This window comes from Lepus europaeus, chromosome 14 (genome assembly GCF_033115175.1).
Source record: "Lepus europaeus isolate LE1 chromosome 14, mLepTim1.pri, whole genome shotgun sequence".
Lineage (NCBI taxonomy): Eukaryota > Metazoa > Chordata > Mammalia > Lagomorpha > Leporidae > Lepus > Lepus europaeus.
Window position 1 is genome coordinate 76,084,758 of NC_084840.1, and position 19,196 is coordinate 76,103,953.

The 19,196-nt window shown below is 45.8% G+C and overlaps 1 protein-coding gene across 1 annotated transcript in view; it reads right to left on the minus strand.

The window, feature by feature from the left end:
- The window catches only part of LOC133773574 (splicing factor 45), a 35,940-nt gene extending 18,099 nt beyond the window's left edge, over positions 1-17,841 (minus strand). The window contains exons 1-2 of the mRNA XM_062210985.1: positions 17,732-17,841; positions 9,010-9,147 (exon numbers count right to left, since the gene is read on the minus strand). Of these exons, the coding sequence (XP_062066969.1) occupies positions 9,010-9,132 (123 nt within the window). The 5' untranslated portion in view covers positions 9,133-9,147; positions 17,732-17,841. The remainder of the gene's footprint in view (positions 1-9,009; positions 9,148-17,731) is intronic.
- Between the last annotated feature and the right edge of the window lie 1,355 nt (positions 17,842-19,196).

Consider the following 19,196-nt stretch of genomic DNA (forward strand, 5'->3'; position numbering starts at 1 on the left):
GACAGAGAGAAAGGTCTTCCTTCCATTGGTTCACTCCTCAAATGGGTGGCACTGCGCTGATCCGAAGCCAGGAGCCAGGTGCTTCTTCCTGGTCTCCCATGCGGGTGCAGGGCCCAAGCACTTGGGCCATCTACTGCTATCCCAGGCCATAGCAGAGAGCTGGATTGGAAGTGGAACAGCTGGGTCTTGAACTGGCGCCCATATGGGATGCTGGCGCTTCAGGCCAGGGTGTTAATCTGTTGCGCCACAGTGCTGGCCCCACTATTTTTTTTTTTAATGATTATTTATTGGGCGCCAGTCACAGTTGCTCCTCTTCCAGTCCAGCTCTCTGCTGTGGCCCGGGAAGGCAGTGGAGGATGGCCCAAGTCCTTGGGCCCTGCACCTGCATGGGAGACCAGGAAGAAGCACCTGGCTCCTGGCTTCGGATCGGCGTGGTGCCGTCCATAGCAGCCATTTGGGGGATGAACCAACAGAAGGAAGACCTTTTTCTCTGTCTTTCTCTCTCACTATCTATAACTCTACCTGTCTAAAAAAAAAAAAGATTATTTATTTATTTATTTGAAAGAGACAGAGAAAGTCCACCTGTTGGTTCACTCCTCAGATACAGCAACAGCTAGAGCTGGGCCAGGCCGAAGCCAGGAGCTTCTTTCAGGTCTCCTCCATGGGTGGCAGAGGCCCAAACACTTGGGCCATCTTCCTCTGCTTTTCTCAGGCCATTAGCAGGGAGCTGGATTGGAAGTTGAGCAGCAGGGACTCAAACTGGCACCAACACTGAATGCCGATGTCACAGGAAGCGGCTTTATCCGCTGTTCCACAATGCTGGTCCCTAGTGTTCAATTCAGTATCTAGAGTAAAAGCAGAGATACAAATGAAATCATAGTTCCGTCACTTTGCTACAGGTACAATTTTCTCTCCCAAGTAACCTTCAGAATTTTGATGAGGTCAGTCCAGTACCCTGAGTACTTAAACAGCTTAAGAAAATGAATACAACACATCTTTAATTCCCTTTAAGAAAAAGTACTAATCATAGACAGCAATCTCAAAAATGTTAGAAAACAGGGGCTGGCATTGTGGCCTAGCAGGTAAAGCTACCACCTGCAATACCAGCATCCCACCTGGGCACCAGTTCATGTTCCAGCTACTTCACTTCTGATCCAGCTCTCTGTTAATGGTCTGGGAAAAGCAGCAGAGGATGGCCCAAGTGGTTGGGCCTCTGCTACCCACGTGAGAGACCTGGAAGAAGCCCCTGACCCCTGGCTTCGGCCTGGTCCAGCACTGGCTATTGCAGTCATCTGGAGAGTAAACCATCAGGTCGATGATTTCTCTCTCTTTCTCTCTCTCCATAACTCTGACTTTGAAATAAACAAATCTTAAAAAAAAAAAAAAAAAAAAAAAAAAAAAAAAAAAAAAGTTAGAAAACAGAATGATTTCACAAGCAACTTTTAACTTTGATCCATTTAAAAAACATACTTGAAATTAAGATTTGCTAATATCTAGAGTAAGAATATCTGAATAATAGATATAATAACAAAAATAACTTCTTGCTCATTACATGATTTAAGAATGACAGGGTTGGCGCTGTGGCACAGCAGGTTAAAGCCCTGGCTTGAAGTGCCGGCATCCCATATGGGCGCTGGTTCTAGTCCCAGCTGCTCCTCTTCCAACCCCGCTCACTGTTATGGCCTGGGAAAGCAGAAGATGGCCCAAGTGCTTGGGTCCCTGCACCCATGTGGGAGACCAGGAAGAGGCTCCTGGCTTCAGATTGGCAGAGCTCCAGCCATTGCAGCCATCTGGGGAGAGAACCAGAGGATGGAAGACCTCTCTCTCTGTCCCTACCTCTCTCTGTAATTCTGTCTTTCAAATAAATAAAGTATATCTTGTAAAAAATGATAAATACATACAGAGAGAGCAGGAAGATGTCCCAAGTTAAGAGAGGGCTTACCTGCACCACTGGAAGCCATGCAATACTACCAGGACTGAGAACGATGCACCCTAGCTGCCACCAGTTACGGTGGAAAAAGCTACACGGAGATTACAATACAACATCCCACCGGAACTAAGGGCAAAGTAACCTATCAAACTGACACTCAGAGACACATCTTCAGAAAGGAGCTTTTTGCCATGACTGCCTCCTTTTTAAAAGAAATGGAGACAACTGATACTCCAGATGCACAAATATTAACGCAGGAATACAAGAAGTATGAAAAAAAGTTACATGATGCCCCCAAAGAAGAACTGTTGTTCCCAACTCTGTTCCGGATTCCAGCTTCCTACTAATGCACACCCTGGGAGGAGGCAAGTAGTTGGGTACCTGCCTCTACACCTGAGAGACCCAGACTGAGTTCCAGGCTCTTTGCTTTGGCCTGAGTGAGCCCCGGTTTTTGTGGGCATTTTGAGAGTGAGTCAGCGAATGGCGGTATCTCTAAGCCTTTCAAATAAATTAAAAATTAATAATAATAAAAAAAAAACTACCCCGAGGGGCCAGTGCTGTGGTGTAGCAGGTGAAGCCGCAGCCTGCAGTACCGACATCCCATATGGCGGCTCCACTTCCGATCCAGCTCTCTGCTTTGGCCTGGGAAAGCAGCAGAGGACGGCCCAAGTGCTTGGGCCCCTGTACCCAGTGTAGGAGACTCAGAAGAAGCTCCTGGCTCCTGGCTTTAGGTCGGCCCAACTCACGCCATTTGGGGAGTGAACCACCAGATGGAAGACTTCTCTCTCTCTCTGCCTGTCTCTCTGTAACTCTGCTTTTCAAATAAAATAAATAAATCTTAAAAAAAAAAAAAAAAAAAACAAACTACCCTGATTCTTAAAAAAAATATATTGGAAATGAGTAACTCAGTAAGTCAAATAAAAAATACAGCTGAAAGCATAAACAAAAAAAGATCAACGGCCGGCGCCGTGGCTCAACAGGCTAATCCTCCGCCTTGCGGCGCCGGCACACCGGGTTCTAGTCCCGGTTGGGGCACCGATCCTGTCCCGGTTGCCCCTCTTCCAGGCCAGCTCTCTGCTGTGGCCAGGGAGTGCAGTGGAGGATGGCCCAAGTGTTTGGGCTCTGCACCCCATGGGAGACCAGGAGAAGCACCTGGCTCCTGCCATCGGAACAGCGCGGTGCGCCGGCCGCAGCACGCTACCGCGGCGGCCATTAGAGGGTGAACCAACGGCAAAGGAAGACCTTTCTCTCTGTCTCTCTCTCTCACTGTCCACTCTGCCTGTCAAAAAAAAAAAAAAAAAAAAAAAAAGATCAAGTAGAACAAAGAGTATCTGAACCAGAAGACAGATATTCCAGTCATATAAGAAGGAGAGTGGCCAGTGCTGTGGCACAGTGGGTTAACGCCCTGTCCTGAGGCGCCAGCATCTCATATGGGTGCCGGTTTGAGACCCAGCTGCTCCACTTCTGATCTAGCTCTCTGCTGTGGCCTGGGATGGCAGTGAAAGATAGCCAAGTCCTTGGGACCCTGCACCACGTGGGAGACCCGGAAGAAGCTCCTGGCTCCTGGCTTGGATTAGCTCAGCTCTGGCCATGGTGGTCATTTGGGGAGTGAACCAACGGAATGGAAGATCTTTCTCTCTCTATAACACTGTCTTTCAAATACATAAAATAAATCTTAAAAAAAAAAAAAAAGAAGAAAAGGACAAAGAATATTCAATGCAGAATAAGTTTTTAAAAAACAAGAACTAAATTCTTGCTCATCAATAACAATCTTGAGTATAAATGATCTACATCTCCCAATTAAAAGACACATTGATTAAATGGCTACAAAAACAAATTCTGACCATCTATCACCTACAAAGAAACTCTTCACCAATAAACACACACATACGCACACACACAGGCTCAAAATAAAAGAATGGAAAAGGATATTCCCCTCAAATGGAAACCAAAAGCAAGCAGGAATGGCTGTATTTATTTCAGACAAAACAGACTTCAAGCCAAAACCGTAGAAAAGAGGGTCATTATATGATGAAGACATCAATTCAACAAGAAAATATGATTGCAAATGTATATGCACCTAACGCTAGGGCACACAACAATTTTTTAAAGATTTATTTATTTACTTATTTATTTGAAAGTCAGAGTTACAGAGAGGGCAAGAAAGAAGAAGGGAGAGAGGTAGAGAGGTAGAGAGACAGAGAGACAGAGAGACATAGAGAGAGAGAGAGAGAGAGAGGTCAGTCGGTCTGTCTTCATCTGTTGGTTCACCCCCCAAATGACCACAATGGCTAGGGCTGGGTCAGGCTGAAGCCAGGAGCTTCATCCTGGTCTCCCACATGGCTGAAGGGGCCCAATGACTTGGGCCATCTTCTGCTGTTTTCCCAGGCACATTAGCAGGGCACTGGATGGGAAGTGGAGCAGCCGGCATTCGAACTGGTGCCCATATGGGATGCCGGTGGTATAGGAGGCAGCTTTACCCATCACACCACAGCACCAACCCCTGAAGCACACGATTTTATAAAGCCAACACTTTTAGATATACAGGGAGACATAACCTTCAATAAATTACAGCAGGAGACTTCAACACTCGACTTTTATCATGGAACAGATACCCAGACATCCTACCTGCCCCCTCAAAAATCAAACTCCAAACTCAGAATATTTTTTTAAGATAAAATTGACAAATCAAAGAAAACCAAAGGAAAAAGAAAATAAGACTCAAATAAATAAAAAGAGATGAAAAAGTAGATACTACAATTGAGGTCACAGAAATACAATAAAAAGCATTAAGGACTATTATGAACCATTATAAGCCAACAAACTGGAAAACCCAGAAAACAATGGATATATTTCTTGACATATGTAACCTATGAAAACTGAATCATGAAGACTCAGAAATTCCAAACCAACCAATAACTTCTGAAACTGAAGCCTCCTAGGACCAGTACTGTGTTGTAGCAGGTTAAGGAGCAGCTACTTGGGACATCTGCAGCCTATACTGGAGTGCCTGGTTTGCGTCCAGGCTACTCCATGCTTCCTGTCCAGTTTTTTTTTTTTTAAGATTTATTTATCTGAAAGCAGAGTTACAGACAAACAGGCGGGGGGAGAGAGGGAGAGAGAGACACACACAGAGAGAGAGGTGTCTCCCATTTGCTGGTTTACTCCCAAAATGGCCCCAATGGCTAGAGCTATGCCAATCCAAAGCCAGGAGCCAGGAGCTTCTTCCAGGACCCATGCAGGTGCAAGGGCCCAAGAACTTGGGCCATCTTCCACTGCTTTCCCAGGCCATAGTAGAGAGCTAGATCCGAAGTGGAGCAGCTGGGACTTGAACCAGAGCCCACATGGGATGCCAGCACTACAGGCGGCAGCTTTACCCACTACGCCACAGCTCCAGTCCTCTGTCCAGCTTTTTACTGGTGCAATCAGGGAACAGTGGATGATGTCCAGGTACTTGGGTTCCTACTGCCTGAATGGGAGACTTGGATGGAATTTCTGGCTCTGGTACGGCTTAGCCCCAGCTGTTGAGGGCAATTGGGGACTGAACCAGCAGATGGATGATTTCTGTCTCTCCTACTTACTATCATATGCCTTTCAAATATAATAAATCTTTAAAATGCAAAAACCGAAACACCAGGATGAGACAGCTTTACTGCTGAGTTCTACAAAACTTTTTAAGGAAGGAATAGCACTAATTCTTCTCCAACTATTAAAAAAAAATTTGACAAGGAGAACACTCTTTCAAACTCATTCTACAAGGCGAGCATTGCCAAAATCAAAGACACAACAAAAAGAAAACCATAGACCAATATCCTTGATGAGCACAGATAATAAAAATTTTCAACCCAATACAACCAATTCCAATTCAACAGCACAAGAATATTTACTACAATCAGGGGGGATTATCCCAGGGATGCAAGGATGATTCAACACACACAAATCAATAAACATAATACATTACATCAACAGAATGAAGGATAAAAATTATGTAGTCATCTCACCCAGAGAAAATGTTCCCTAAAAATCCATTTATGATAAAAAAAAAAAAAACCCTTACAAACTGGTACAAAAGGGACATATCTCCAAATAATGAAGACTACCCACAGTCAACAGCATACTGAGTGGGGAAAAGCTGGAAGCATTTCCTGTAAGATTTTTAACTGGCCAAGGTTGTCCACTGCACCACTTTTATTCCATACAGTACTGGAAGTTTTAGCAATAGTCATTAGGCAAGAGAAAATACAAAAGGCATTATAGGGACTGGTGTTGTAGTGCAGCAGGTAAAGTGCCACCTGAAACACCAGGATCCTTTGTGGGCGCTGGTTCAAGTCCTAGCTGCTCCACTTCTGATCCAGCTCCCTGGTAATGGCAAGGGAAGGTAGGGGAAGATGGCTCAAGTGCTTGGGCCCCTGCCCCCGGTGCGAGAAACCTGGAAGAAAACTCCTGGCTTTGGTTTGGTCCAGCCCCGATCATTGTGGATATTTGGGGAATGAACCCGCGAGTGGAAGATTTTTCTTTGTCTCTTTGTTAGACTCCACCTTTCAAATAAATAAACCTTAAAAAAAAAAAAAAAGCCTACAAAAAGGAAGAGGAGTCAAATGATCCTTGTTTGCAGACAACATGATTCTCTGAACAGAAAAACCTAAAGACTGCCAAAAGACTGTTAGAACTGAAAAACTCCGTAAATTGCAGCATACAAAATTAACAACAACAAAAAAAACAAGATTATTTTAATACATTAATAACCAACTTGCTAACAAAGAAATCATGAAAGCAAGCCCACTCACAATAGCTACAAAAAGATTAAAAGCCTGGGAATAAACTTAACCAAGGATGGAAAGACCTCTATAATACAAAGTACAAAACACTGATCAAGGATTCTGAGCACACAGGAAAAAAAAAAGTGAGGAATTAATATTATTAAAATGTCAGAGATACCTGCACTCCCAGGTTTACTGCAGCACTACTCAAAAAGCCAAGATATGGGATCAACAGGAAGTCTATCAATGGATAAGGAAAATGTGTACATATACAATAAAATAATCATAAAAAAAAGAAATCCTGTCATTTGCAGTAAAATGGATGGAACTGGAGGACATTGCATCAAGTGAAATAAGCCAGACACAGAATGATAAATACCATGTTCCTTCTCATATATGGAGCCTTAATAATGTCCATCTGAAAACAGAACAGTGATTCCCAGGGGTTGGGGTAGTTAAGGGGATGGGGAAGGACAGAGAGAGCTATTAGATAATGGTAACAAAATACAGCTATATGGAAGGAATAAGCTCTACTGTTCCACAGCAGTGGGGTTACCACAGTTCACAATAACATACAGTTTAGGAAGAACTAGAAGAAAGGAGCTTAAAGGGTCCAAACATAAAGTAATGGAAATGCTAATTATCTGATCTGATCATACTATACTATACTCCATAAAAAGGTACAAGTATTACATGTTAATAAAAAACAGATTATTGAACTCTCAAATTTCTACCATTCAGTTCCAACAATAGCAATGTTAATATATACACTTATCTCTCCTATTTGAGGCTAAATTATTTTAAGTAAATTTCAGAAATTAAGTCATTTTATCAGTAAATATTTTACTATGTATCTCTCAAGTCATTTTTTTCAACTGTTTCTCATTATTGCTTCTTCTCTCAAGAAGTCCTTTTACACATTTCTTTTCTACTCATGAAATGTTAACACTACAGATGCACACATCTGTGCTTTATACATAAAAAGACCAAGATTTTTTTTCACTGCTTAAAAATCAGCATTCACTCAGTTTGAGGGGTGGGGAAGGATATAGTCTCCGTTAAGGATGCATGTTCTAAAACATAAGAACCCTTAAAACAACATAAAGTCCAATACCATTCTCATTCTTAAAAATATTTGACACGCTTAAATAATCAGTTGACAACCATACTATTGTTTTACATACTGAAGTATTTTGAAGATATTTTCAATGTTTAACATGTACAAAAACTCAAAACCGATTACCACTGAAATGACATACAGCTGACACATTCAAAACAAATCTGCATCCCCAGAAATGTATACACATTATTATTATGATGCTGCTACAGAGTTCCTGAAAGTAAGTGCTGATTTCAAACCTCCCACAACATATAGAAGGAATGCTACTTAAACGCACACTTCTGGCACAATGGGTTAAGCTGGCACCTGCGATGACAGTGCTCTGTACTGAAGCACTGGTTCAGGACCCAAGTTCTAGAGACTTCACTTCCTATCCAGCTCCCTGCTAAAGCGCCCGAGAAAGCAGCAGAAGACAGCCCAAGTGCTTGGACCCCTGCCAGCCATGTAGGAGATTCAGATGGAGTCCATGGCTCCTGGCTTCACCCAAGTCAAGGCTACTTGGGGAGAGAACCAGAGACCTCTTTCTCTTTGTTTCTCCCTCTCTAACTCTTTCAAATAAACAAAGCTCTAAAAAAGAAAAAAAAAAAAAAAGAAAAGAAAAGAAAAGAAAAGAAAACCAAACACACCTACAATAATAACTTATCTTTAGATGATTTTTTAAAAAAGATTCATTTGGGTCCCACATGGATGACAGGGGTCCAAGCACTTGAGCCATCTTCCACTGCTTTCCCAGGCACATAAGCAGGGATCTTGATTGTAAACGGAGCAGCTGAAACTGAAACCAGCACACATACTAGATGCATCCCCTGTGCCACAATACTGGCCCCATAACTTACCTTAAAAAAAAATACTACTACACTTTTGAGGCCCCAGCCCAGAACCAGAATTTACCAACATTGGGAATATGGCTATAGAATCAGCATTTTAAATACATTCTAGTCAATGGTAGACATACTGAAGTTTAAAACCAAGTGTCATTGTTGGAAGTTGAGTTTCTTCACTCCTATTCCAAGAAATACTTGCATTTCAAAGAACCAAGAGAAGCAGATGATTTTAAACTCTTCAATCCTCTCCTGTAAATGTTTAACACTATTCAGCCAATAAAAGGGCAGAAGAGCAAGCTAAAACCAAATTACTCCCAGTCCTACGAGGAACCCACCCTGCAGACATCTGCTCCTACATCCCGAGCTTGTCTTTACCTTTGCTTGAGTGAGAGCTGCCTTCTTCACTTGAAGCTGAGACTGCAGAAGTTTGAAGTTTTTGGACCAGCCTTCTGTTTTTGAGTCACTGGTCTCCACTCCTAGATCGTCGTACAAGGACATCTTTTCATTTTAATGCTGAAAGGCAAGAGGGGCAGGGATTAAAGAGTGCAAAATACAATAAAGATTTTAAAGTTTTTCCTTAGCATCATGGAATTCTGGAGGTAAAAGGTCCAGCACCCTTTAGGACGGATGCCAAGACTTGCATCACCAGTGCAGAGCTTACTCCAGGTATATGAAATCATGACCATAAATTATTTTAAAAATAAATCTCTAGAATTACTTTTTCTACCTATAAGATCATGTGTTCAAGTGATTCAAGAATGAAATCCTTTGGTTCCGTGGTATATAATGAGGTAAGATGGAACGAAGTTCTAGATTTAGGGCATAATTATTTACATATATCTGATTTTTTAAAAAAATATTTGAAAGGCAGAATTACAGTGGGGGGCAGGGGGAGAAGGGAGGAAGATACAGAGATAGGGATCTTCCATCTGCTGGTTCACTCCCCAAATGGCTGCAACAGTCAAGGCTGACCCACACTAATGCCAAGAACTTCAAAATCTATCTGGGTCTCCCATGGGGTGACAAGAGCCCAACCACTTAGGCCTTGGGCCATCTTCTGCTGTTTTCCCAGGCACATTAGCAGGAAACTGGATCAGAAGTGGAGCAGCCAGAACTCGAACTGTTGCTCATATAGGATACAGGCATCACAGGTGGTAGCCTAACCTGCTGCACCACAACACTAGCCCTATACATATCTGATTTTTAAAAAAATTCCATTTATCTCAATGGCAAAAAGTAGATGCTTAAAAAACACCAATTACCAGGTTTAATTTACCACAATTAGCTATCCTTTTACAGTAACAACAAAAAATTAACAATTCTCATAGAAGAACAAATAGACATCATCTCAGAGATGCTTTAATTTTGTAAATAATGACTGTTGAGGGGGGAGTGGATAGGTTATATCTTAAATACTCTGACTTCCTCACAACCCATCAAGTAGAATTTATAATCTTTTAGGACACTGATTATAAAAAGACAACCAACAATCTACATGTGACTGTGCAATACACAATATCCTTGGAGAATAGATGAATATACAACAACAAAAACAGTGACACTTAACAGGAGCTAACCTTGTCCAGCCAAGCTCAATGTTAACTGTAATAGGGACCACTAAAACCCAGCAGATTATAGATGTGGCGACCAGGATCTAGGGGATTAATTTGCCAGAAGGCACAATGAAAAACCCCTTTCAAGCCAGCCTTGAGATCATGCTAATAAATCCCAACTGTCACCTTAAAAAACAAAAACCTTCAACATCGTAAAACCCACCAATATGGCCCACTTCTTAGCCCAGAAAGCATTTTCCCATAAAAACCACCTTCTACAGAACCCTATTCCAGCTGTGCTCTGTGACTCAGAAGGAGGGAAGGAAAATATTGAAATTTCCCACCCAGGTCTGACTCAGGGCAAACATTTCTCTTCAGTATATTCTTTCCTCTCAACCTTCTCACTGCTGGGCCCTGCCATCCCAACGCCTTAGCTGACCTGAGCTGCACACCACGCAGGGCAGGGGACAGAGAGTGGACAGCAACACATATGGAACAGCTGCTTTAGTTTTAAACACAGTAACTCCCTGCCTGGAGTCCGTACTGTGGGACACTGCTGCAGTGCTTCAGTGTCCTCATTCCTTCATTCTGATTTGTAAATAAAAGGCCCCCAAGGCCACAAAGAAGAACCAGAGTTTATAAAAGCAGAGCCCTGGGGTATTGGCGGCTGACTTCTCCTCCCCATAAATATGGCTTCCCTGGCAACTCACCAATGCCGCTGACGGCAGCACATCCAACACGGCAGACCCACTGCCTTCAGCACCAAAGTCAAATTGATTCAGAAACAGCAATGCCTTGTGACACGAATCTTGAGGCACAGAGGCCAAATCAAGTAATAACCTCCATTCCCTAACTAGGATGTTTCAAATAGGATTATTTCTTCAAAGTTTTGTAAGGAATCCCCCTGGGACACACTTCTGAACCTATTTCACTCCATTCTACTTTAAGCTATGAAAAACCAGGTCCAGCTTACCCTGTCCACTGCTCTATCCCCAGATCAATACCCAACCCAGAGCCAAACAGGAAATGTGGTCACACACACAGGTAATACGCAATTCACAGAGCCCTTCCAATCATCTCCTCAGAAATTTTTGGGCAGTGATACACAGCGGCTTCTGAGGCTTTTGTGCACTTTCCTGCAGCTCACCTAGAATTCAAAACTCACTGTTCTCATATAGACACAAACATATCGTTGAACTCTGATCTAGAAAAACTCAGAGCAGAAGCAAAGAAAAACATGGAGTGTTCATCCTAGCATCATGATTCTCCAAACTTAATTCAGAAATGTACTAGCCTCCACCCAGAAACAGCCAGGCACCTCTCACCTAACTCTGTTTCAGCTTTTGAGCCCTGCCTATTCAACTGGTCTCCAAACCAAAGCTCAGTAAACCACAGGTTCATTTGTTTTCTTTAATCTTAGGATGGCAAGGGAAGACTAACACAATCTGAGAAACAAATAAACAATGGCACTTTCTGGAAAATCACAAACCATCAAAATTTCGTTGCAACTCAAGTCAAACTCTAGGTGTCTACTTCTCTCAGTATCACTCTGTAAGAAACTGAAGAACTTCTTCAAAGATCTTTACAAATATGGTAGTGATAATGGAAACTGGTTACCCAAATATCCATTTAACTTAGGGGAGAGAGGAAGATTACCTTATTCATTTTTGCATCTCCAATGCCTGGTACAGAGTAGATATTTAAACAGCATTTATTAAAATGCTAACAATGAAACAGAAGTTTACATTAACCACATACATCAGTACTGAAACTAAGCAATGTCCACAGGTTCCAGTGCAAGCAAATAGTGGTGACGGCTGCACAATGTGAGTGCACATAATGCCCCAGAACCAAAAGCTTACAGAAAGCTAAAATCTTAAGTTTTATGTTTAATATATTTTATAATACACATAAAAAGTTTATAATGAAAAGAATAAGCAAAGGAGCAGCATTGAGGATAGAGGGCTGAGTGCACATTAACGCCAGTACACCTCCCTACCCAGAAAAGTCGACTCTGATGGATATGTCTCCCGACATTTCGGGGCTAAAAATCAAGCAGGGCAGAGGATCTCTGTTTCCAACAGAGTCCTTACACCTACACTTCAATATGTAACAAACATTTCATAGCTGAATTAACGAGATCTGATCAGACGATGCTGCTCCTCTGGTTCTGTTCCATTCTAAATTCCTTTTGATAGCTTTGCTCTGAAAGCTCTAGCATCATCATGCGGAAAAACCGTATGTGCATTTCAAGGTCCTCATTTGTTTTCTCAAACGTTTAAAAACACTTTAAATAACCGACACTGCTGTCATCTCACCAGTACCTGCTAGTTTTCTGTAACAAGGGCTCAGAAAGTCGAATCTCTGCACCACGGTAAACACAAAACTGTTTTCATTTTTTTTACTTTCACTGAAGTTCACAGAACTGTACTAATCATAGCAAACACACAGTTACAATCCACCACGCATGTATGGCTTGCTTTTATTAATTATTTCAATACAGAAATCACCTGTGAATTTACCATTCAAAACAAAAGACAGGATTTGGACAAGAAACCACACTCAATTATATGGGCTACCCCAACCCATCCATCTGACTTTCCTTGAATCCCATTTGCATTATTTCCTTGTTGTTCTCCTTTTATATAACTTTATTCACACAATTTTTAAAAAATCATTTATTTAAAAGCTAGCAGACAGATGCAGAGAGAGAAAGATATCTCTCAGCTGCTGGTTCGCTTCCCAAATGTCCACAGCAGCTCAGGCTGGACCAGGCCAAAGCCAGGAGGCCCAGAACTCAATCTGGTTCTCTCATCAACTGCCATCTCCCAGGGAGCACATTAGCAGGAAGCTGGAATTGAGGGCTAAACAAGGACTCCAACTCAGACACTCTGATGGAGTATCCTAAGGTGTGTCTTAACCGTTACAGCAAATGCTCACCCCATATTTACATAGTCAAAACGCACCTCTTCTTTAAAAGATGTACTTAATTTTTATTTCTGTTATTTAAAGTATTTATGAATATACACACAATGAAGCTGGAGTCAGGAGTTGGAACGGGGAAACAAACTCAGGTACTCCGATGTGGGATGCGGGCATCTTAACCACTAGGCTAAAAAATATACCCACTCCTGGAAATTTGTTAAGTCAGCACACAACTGGCATGAAAAAGGGCATGGAGTAAGTCTCAGAAGCATCCCACCCACTTTTCTCCCACACGTATCTTAGAAGCTTTCAGTAACCACCCTCAGATCACTACCACGAAACCAGCTGGGGTCACAGCAGAGTTTTACATGCTACGCTGTCTACTACTTTATACTTTTTTTTTTGACAGGCAGAGTTAGTGAGAGAGAGAGAGAGAGAGAAAGGTCTTCCTTTTCCGTTGGTTCACCCCCCAAATGGCCACTATAGCCGGTGCACTGCGGCCGGCGGGCTGCGCCAATCCGAAGCCAGGAGCCAAGTGCCTCCTCCTGGTCTCCCATGTGGGTGCAGGGCCCAAGCACTTGGGCCATCCTCCACTGCACTCCCAGGCCACAGCAGAGAGCTGCACTGGAAGAGGAGCAACCGGGACAGAATCCGGCGCCCCAACCGGGACTAGAACCTGGGGTGCCAGCGCTGCAGGCGGAGGATTAGCCAAGTGAGCCGCGGCGCCAGCCTCTTTTTTTTTTTTTTTTTAAACGATTTATTTATTTATTTCAAAGAGTTACAGAGAGAGAGAAGGAGAGGCAGAGAGAGAGGTCTTCCATCCACTGGTGTTCTCCCCAGTTGGCCACAACCACCAGAGCTGCACACATCTGAAGCCAGGAGCCAGGTGCTTCTTCCGGATCTCCCACACAGCTGCAGGGGCCCAAGCACTTGGGTCATCTTCTACTGCTTTCCCAGGTCACAGCAGAGAGCTGGATTGGAAGCGGAGTAGCCAGGGCTTGAACTTGTGCCTACATGGGATGCTGGCACTGCAGGCAGCAGCTTTACCCGCCACTCCAAGCCACCGCGACCTCCCACCCCCATACATAAAAACATCCCTTAAAGATGGGTTGTTTTCGGCCAGTGCTGCGGCTCACTAGGCTAATCCTCCGCCTGCAGCACCGGCACCCCGGGTTCTAGCCCCGGTTGGGGTGCCAGATTCTGTCCTGGTTGCTCCTCTTCCAGTGCAGCTCTCTGCTGTGGCCCGGGAGTACAGTGGAGGATGGCCCAAGTGCTTGGGCCCTGCACCCCCATGGGAGAGCAGGAGGAAGCACCTGGCTCCTGGCTTTCGGATTTGTGCAGTGCGCCGGCTGCAGCGCGTTGGCTGTAGCGGCCATTTGGGGAGTGAATCAACGGAAGGAAGACCTTTCTCTCTGTCTGCCTCTAACTGCCTGTCCAAAAAAAAAAAAAAAAAAAAAAGATGGGCTGTTTTCGTCCTCATCTTTTTTTTTTTTTTTGACAGGCAGAGTGGATAGTGAGAGAGAGACAGAGAGAAAGGTCTTCCTTTTGCCGTTGGTTCACCCTCCAATGGCCGCTGCGGTCGGCGCATCACGCTGATCCGAAGCCAGGAGCCAGGTGCTTCTCCTCGTCCTCATCTTTAGTATCTCTAGCTTGGCAATATGCTTGGAACACGAAAAGTATTCTGTAAATATTTGCTAGGGGGCCGGCGCCCCGGCTCAATAGGCTAATCATCCGCCTTGTGGCACCGGCACACCGGGTTCTAGTCCCAGTCAGGGCGCTGGATTCTGTCCCGGTTGCCCCTCTTCCAGGCCAGCTCTCTGCTGTGGCCCGGGAGTGCAGTGGAGGATGGCCCAAGTGCTTGGGCCCTGCACCCCATGGGAGACCAGGAGAAGCACCTGGCTCCTGGCTTCGGATCAGTGCGGTGCACCGGCTGCAGTGCGCCAGCCACGGCGGCCATTGGAGGGTGAACCAACGGCAAAAGGAAGACCTTTCTCTCTGTCTCTCTCTCTCTGTCCACTCTGCCTGTCAAAAATAAATAAATAAATAGATAAATAAATAGATATTTGCTAGGGGCTGGTGCTTTGGTGTAGCAGGTAAAGGCACCACCCACAATGCCAGCATCCCATTTAGGCACTGGTTTGTACACTGGCTGTTTCATTTCCCATTTAGCTCCCTGCTAACAGCCTGAGAAAAGCAGTAGAGGATGGCTCAAGTCCTTGGGCCCCTGTTTTCCAAGAGGGAGACCCAGACGAAGCTCCTGGCTTTGGCCTGGCTCAGTCTTGGTCATTGTGGCCACTTAGGGATCTCTAACGCTTTCAAATAAATAAATAAATCTTAAATATCAGTTGAGTAGGTGGAAATGTATGCATTATTCAAATCACATTATTATGAAACAATTAAATATGCAGACCTGCTTTTTAAGGACACAAGGCAAGCAGAATTTGAGATTAGTATCACAAAATAAAACTGCAAGCCAAAATTCATCGGAGGAAAAACTACTACCACCATCCAATCAATAATGAGTCAGGGTCTGCGTTCTAGCACCTAAAGCAGCAGGCTTCAACAGAACCTTTGTGTCACGGAATAGAAATTCAGGCATCAGCTGAAGCCTAAAGGATACGGCAAGTATACACAGAAAGAGAAAAGGAAATCTGAGCGGTGGCGCGCTCTGACATCCACACACACATAAGCTATCAAAGGGCATCTGCCTCACGTATTAGACCTAGGACGCCTGTTGGAAGAAATTACCATGAACTGCAAAGTCCGCCAGTGCCCCTGGAACTGCGGTGTTTAGCGTTCTTGACCATTTTATCACTAGGAAAGGCTCCAGTTTACCAAACAGGATCACCTCTTCCCTGCGGGGAATAGGGAAAGCTCTAAAAAAATTCACGGCTGGTGAAGAACAGAAAGGTAACTTAAAACAAGCCAGGCAAGAAGAAATCCACTTTAGGTAAAATCACACTCGGGAGTGTACAATTTTCTCAAACTCCCCCATAAAGGAGAGCTTCGGTTCCACAGAACTCCACAACAAAACAGCTCTGGACTGTTAACACTTCTTGTATGCCTTCTGCATCTGTCTACCTCACACCCAACTGTCTGTTCTAAAAACTCTACAGTGTACAGCAGGCTGCTTAATCAATCCTAAAAATAAGATGTTCCCAGTGTAGGCTACTACCCCACATTCCCTATAAGTCATTCTACTCAGCCTATATTCAGGAAGAAGGCGGAAACTGAGTTGCCTCCTAACTTAAACACTGTTAAAGAGAAACACAGACTTCATCTACCACTCCTGCCTTTGCCCCTTTTGCCCCTAGAATATTCTCTTTCCATCCTATGCCTGGTTTTAGCAATGAGTACTTTTTTTTTTTTTTTAGATTTAGTTTATTTGAAAGACAGAGAGAGAGGTCTTCCATCCAGTGGTTCACTCCCCAGTCACAACGGCCAGCCAGAGCTGAGCCAACTGGAAGCCAGGAGCTTCTTCCGGGTCTCCCGCATAGGTGGAGGGGCCCAAGTTGAGGGGCTTGGGCCATCCTCTGCTGCTTTCCCAGGCACATTAGTCGTGAGCTGCCTCGGAGGTGGAGCAGCCGGGACCGGAATTGGTGCCCATAAGGGATGCCGGCTACAGGCCGGGGCTTTAACCCGCTGTGCCACAGCGCCAGCCCCGCAATAAGTACTTTCAGTGGCGCCTTCCCAGACTTCTCAAAGGACCCACCTGCACGATCCGATCCCACTCCTCCTCCAAGCACTCCCTCCTTAAGCCTTTCTGTCTGCCTCGCCTGCAGCGTCCAGAACGCGCCAGGTGCTTCACTTCTGCAAGCTTTGCACCTGTTCCTTATCCAGAGCACCCAGTCCTCACCTTGCACACCTAACACCTCCAGGATTCCGTATAAGCATCGCCTCCTGTGTGAGGCCTCCCCAAGACCCCGCCGGCTCTAGCCGCTCAGCTCAACCCACGTAAGGGTCTCGCGCCTGTCTTCCCAGGGACCAAAGTCCTGGAGAGCAAAGATACCCTCACGCACCTCGCATCCTCCCCGGGCAAGAGCGGCAGCTCAAACCTCGAGACTACACAGAGCCGAGGCCGTGCCGGGATCACGACTGCCTTCCCCTCACCAGGCGAGCTCCCGGCTCTGAGAGACGCCCACATCTGCCGCCCTCAGTCCTGAGATCCGGGAAGCCGTCGGCTCTTCTCCCTCCACTTCCCGAGCCCCGGAGAGGGGGGGCTGTGCGAGGCCAAGGCGGGGCAGGGCACACCCCGACCTGCCGAGCGTGGGAACCGCACAGCTTCGTCAGGACACGGCCCACGTCGCGACAAAGGAACGCTCTCGTAGTTCCCAACAGCCCGAGGCAGACTCGGCGGGAGAAAGCGACAGCCTGCGTAACCGGGGGCGAGCGGAGGCCGCGGAGAAGGCGGACCGCAGGGCGGGTGGAGACGGCGCGCACTGCGGGGGGCTGCCGTGCAGGCGAAGACCCCTCCCCGGGGCTCGGGCCGACCAGGCCGGAACGCCCCCGCCTCTCCTGCACGGCCTCCAGCCGCGGCCTCGCGCCCAGCGTCACCCGGGCGCCCAGCCCACCTCGTCCCCGCCGTCAGGTGCCCGCCCGCCCGCAAAGGCGCGACCTACCCAGCCCGCCGCGCCGACTTTGCCCAAGAGCCACGACGGCGGCAGCGCGCAGCCGGGCCGCACTCGCTGGGAACCTGCAAACGGCAGCCCGCGGCCGCAGCCCACCCGCAACCGAAGAAGCAGGGCGCGCCGGCGCGGGGTCGGGGAGAGCGGTGGCCGACGGGAGAAGCGCGCCTGAGCTTGCGCCCGAGCCCCGGGCGTCTTGCCTCACTGCCCCCTCCCGGTGGGAGGACCACACAGCAGGGTCGCCTCCACTGGCGATCTCTTTCACCAAGAGAGGGCGCCGTGGCGCAAGGTTTCCAAAGTCCAAGTTGGAGGCGCGTGGACCCTAAATGGTGGAGAGAAATGGTCCCACGCTTTGCTCTGTCGTCGGGGAGAAGAGAAAGCTCCCCTCCCAAGGTTCGCAGCCATTTAAAACCAGTAGTTTATATGTTAAAAAAAGCATGCAAACAAATCTCCGTAGGGGAAATACTACACGAGAATGGCAGCCAGCACTGAATTAAATGTAAAACCACAAGAACATGCCGAGAGCCAGTGTATGTGGGTGGGTGGGTGGCACAGCGGTTAACACGCAGTTTGGGAAGCCTCCATCCCATACAGGAGTTCCTGGATCGAAGTCTTCACTTCCCACCTGATGCCAGTTTCCTATAATGTGCACCTTGGGAGGCAGCAGGGGATGGCTCAAGAACTTGGGGCCCCTGCCACTCACGTAGGAGACCTGGATGAAGTTCCTGGCTCCTGGCTTTGGTCTGGCCCGGCTCATACTGTTGCAGGCATTTGGAGGAATGAATTACTGGATGGAACATCTCTCTCTCTTTCTCTTTCTCTCTCCACTGACTCCCTGCTTTCAATATAGATAGTATATGTTATAATAGAATAAAGGTAAAGGTTATAAAGCCTCTCAATGTAAAAACAATGTAAATTAAAAAAAAGTTGAGAGGGGAAGGGAAAATGGAACTTCCCATGAATATAATTGTCACTTTTTTTTTTTAAAAAAAGACATTTATTTATTTAAAGGCAGAGTTACGAAGAGACAGAGAGAAAGAGAGGGTCACTCCCCAGATGGCCACAATGGCCGGAGCTGTGTTGTTCTGAAGCCAGGAGCCAGGAGCTTCTTCTGGATCTCCCACGCGGGTGCAGGGGCCCTAGCACCTGGGTTATCTTCTACTGCTTTCTCAGGCCATAGCAGAGAGCTGGATTGGAAGTGGCGCAGCCAGGACTCGAACCGGCACCCATATGGGGTGGCGGCACTGCGGGTGGCAGCTTTACCTGCTCTGCCACAGTGCCGGCCACAAGTGTCACATCATTAACTGAGTGTCAAAAGACTGCTGCTAAATGATCAAGTAGTAGAAATTTAAGCAGATGTCTTAATTCAAAGAACCATACCAATAAAGATAATTTTAAGGTACTTTGAAAATGTCATGGCAAATGGTGCTAAAAGATGTTTATTTTGGTGCAATTAATT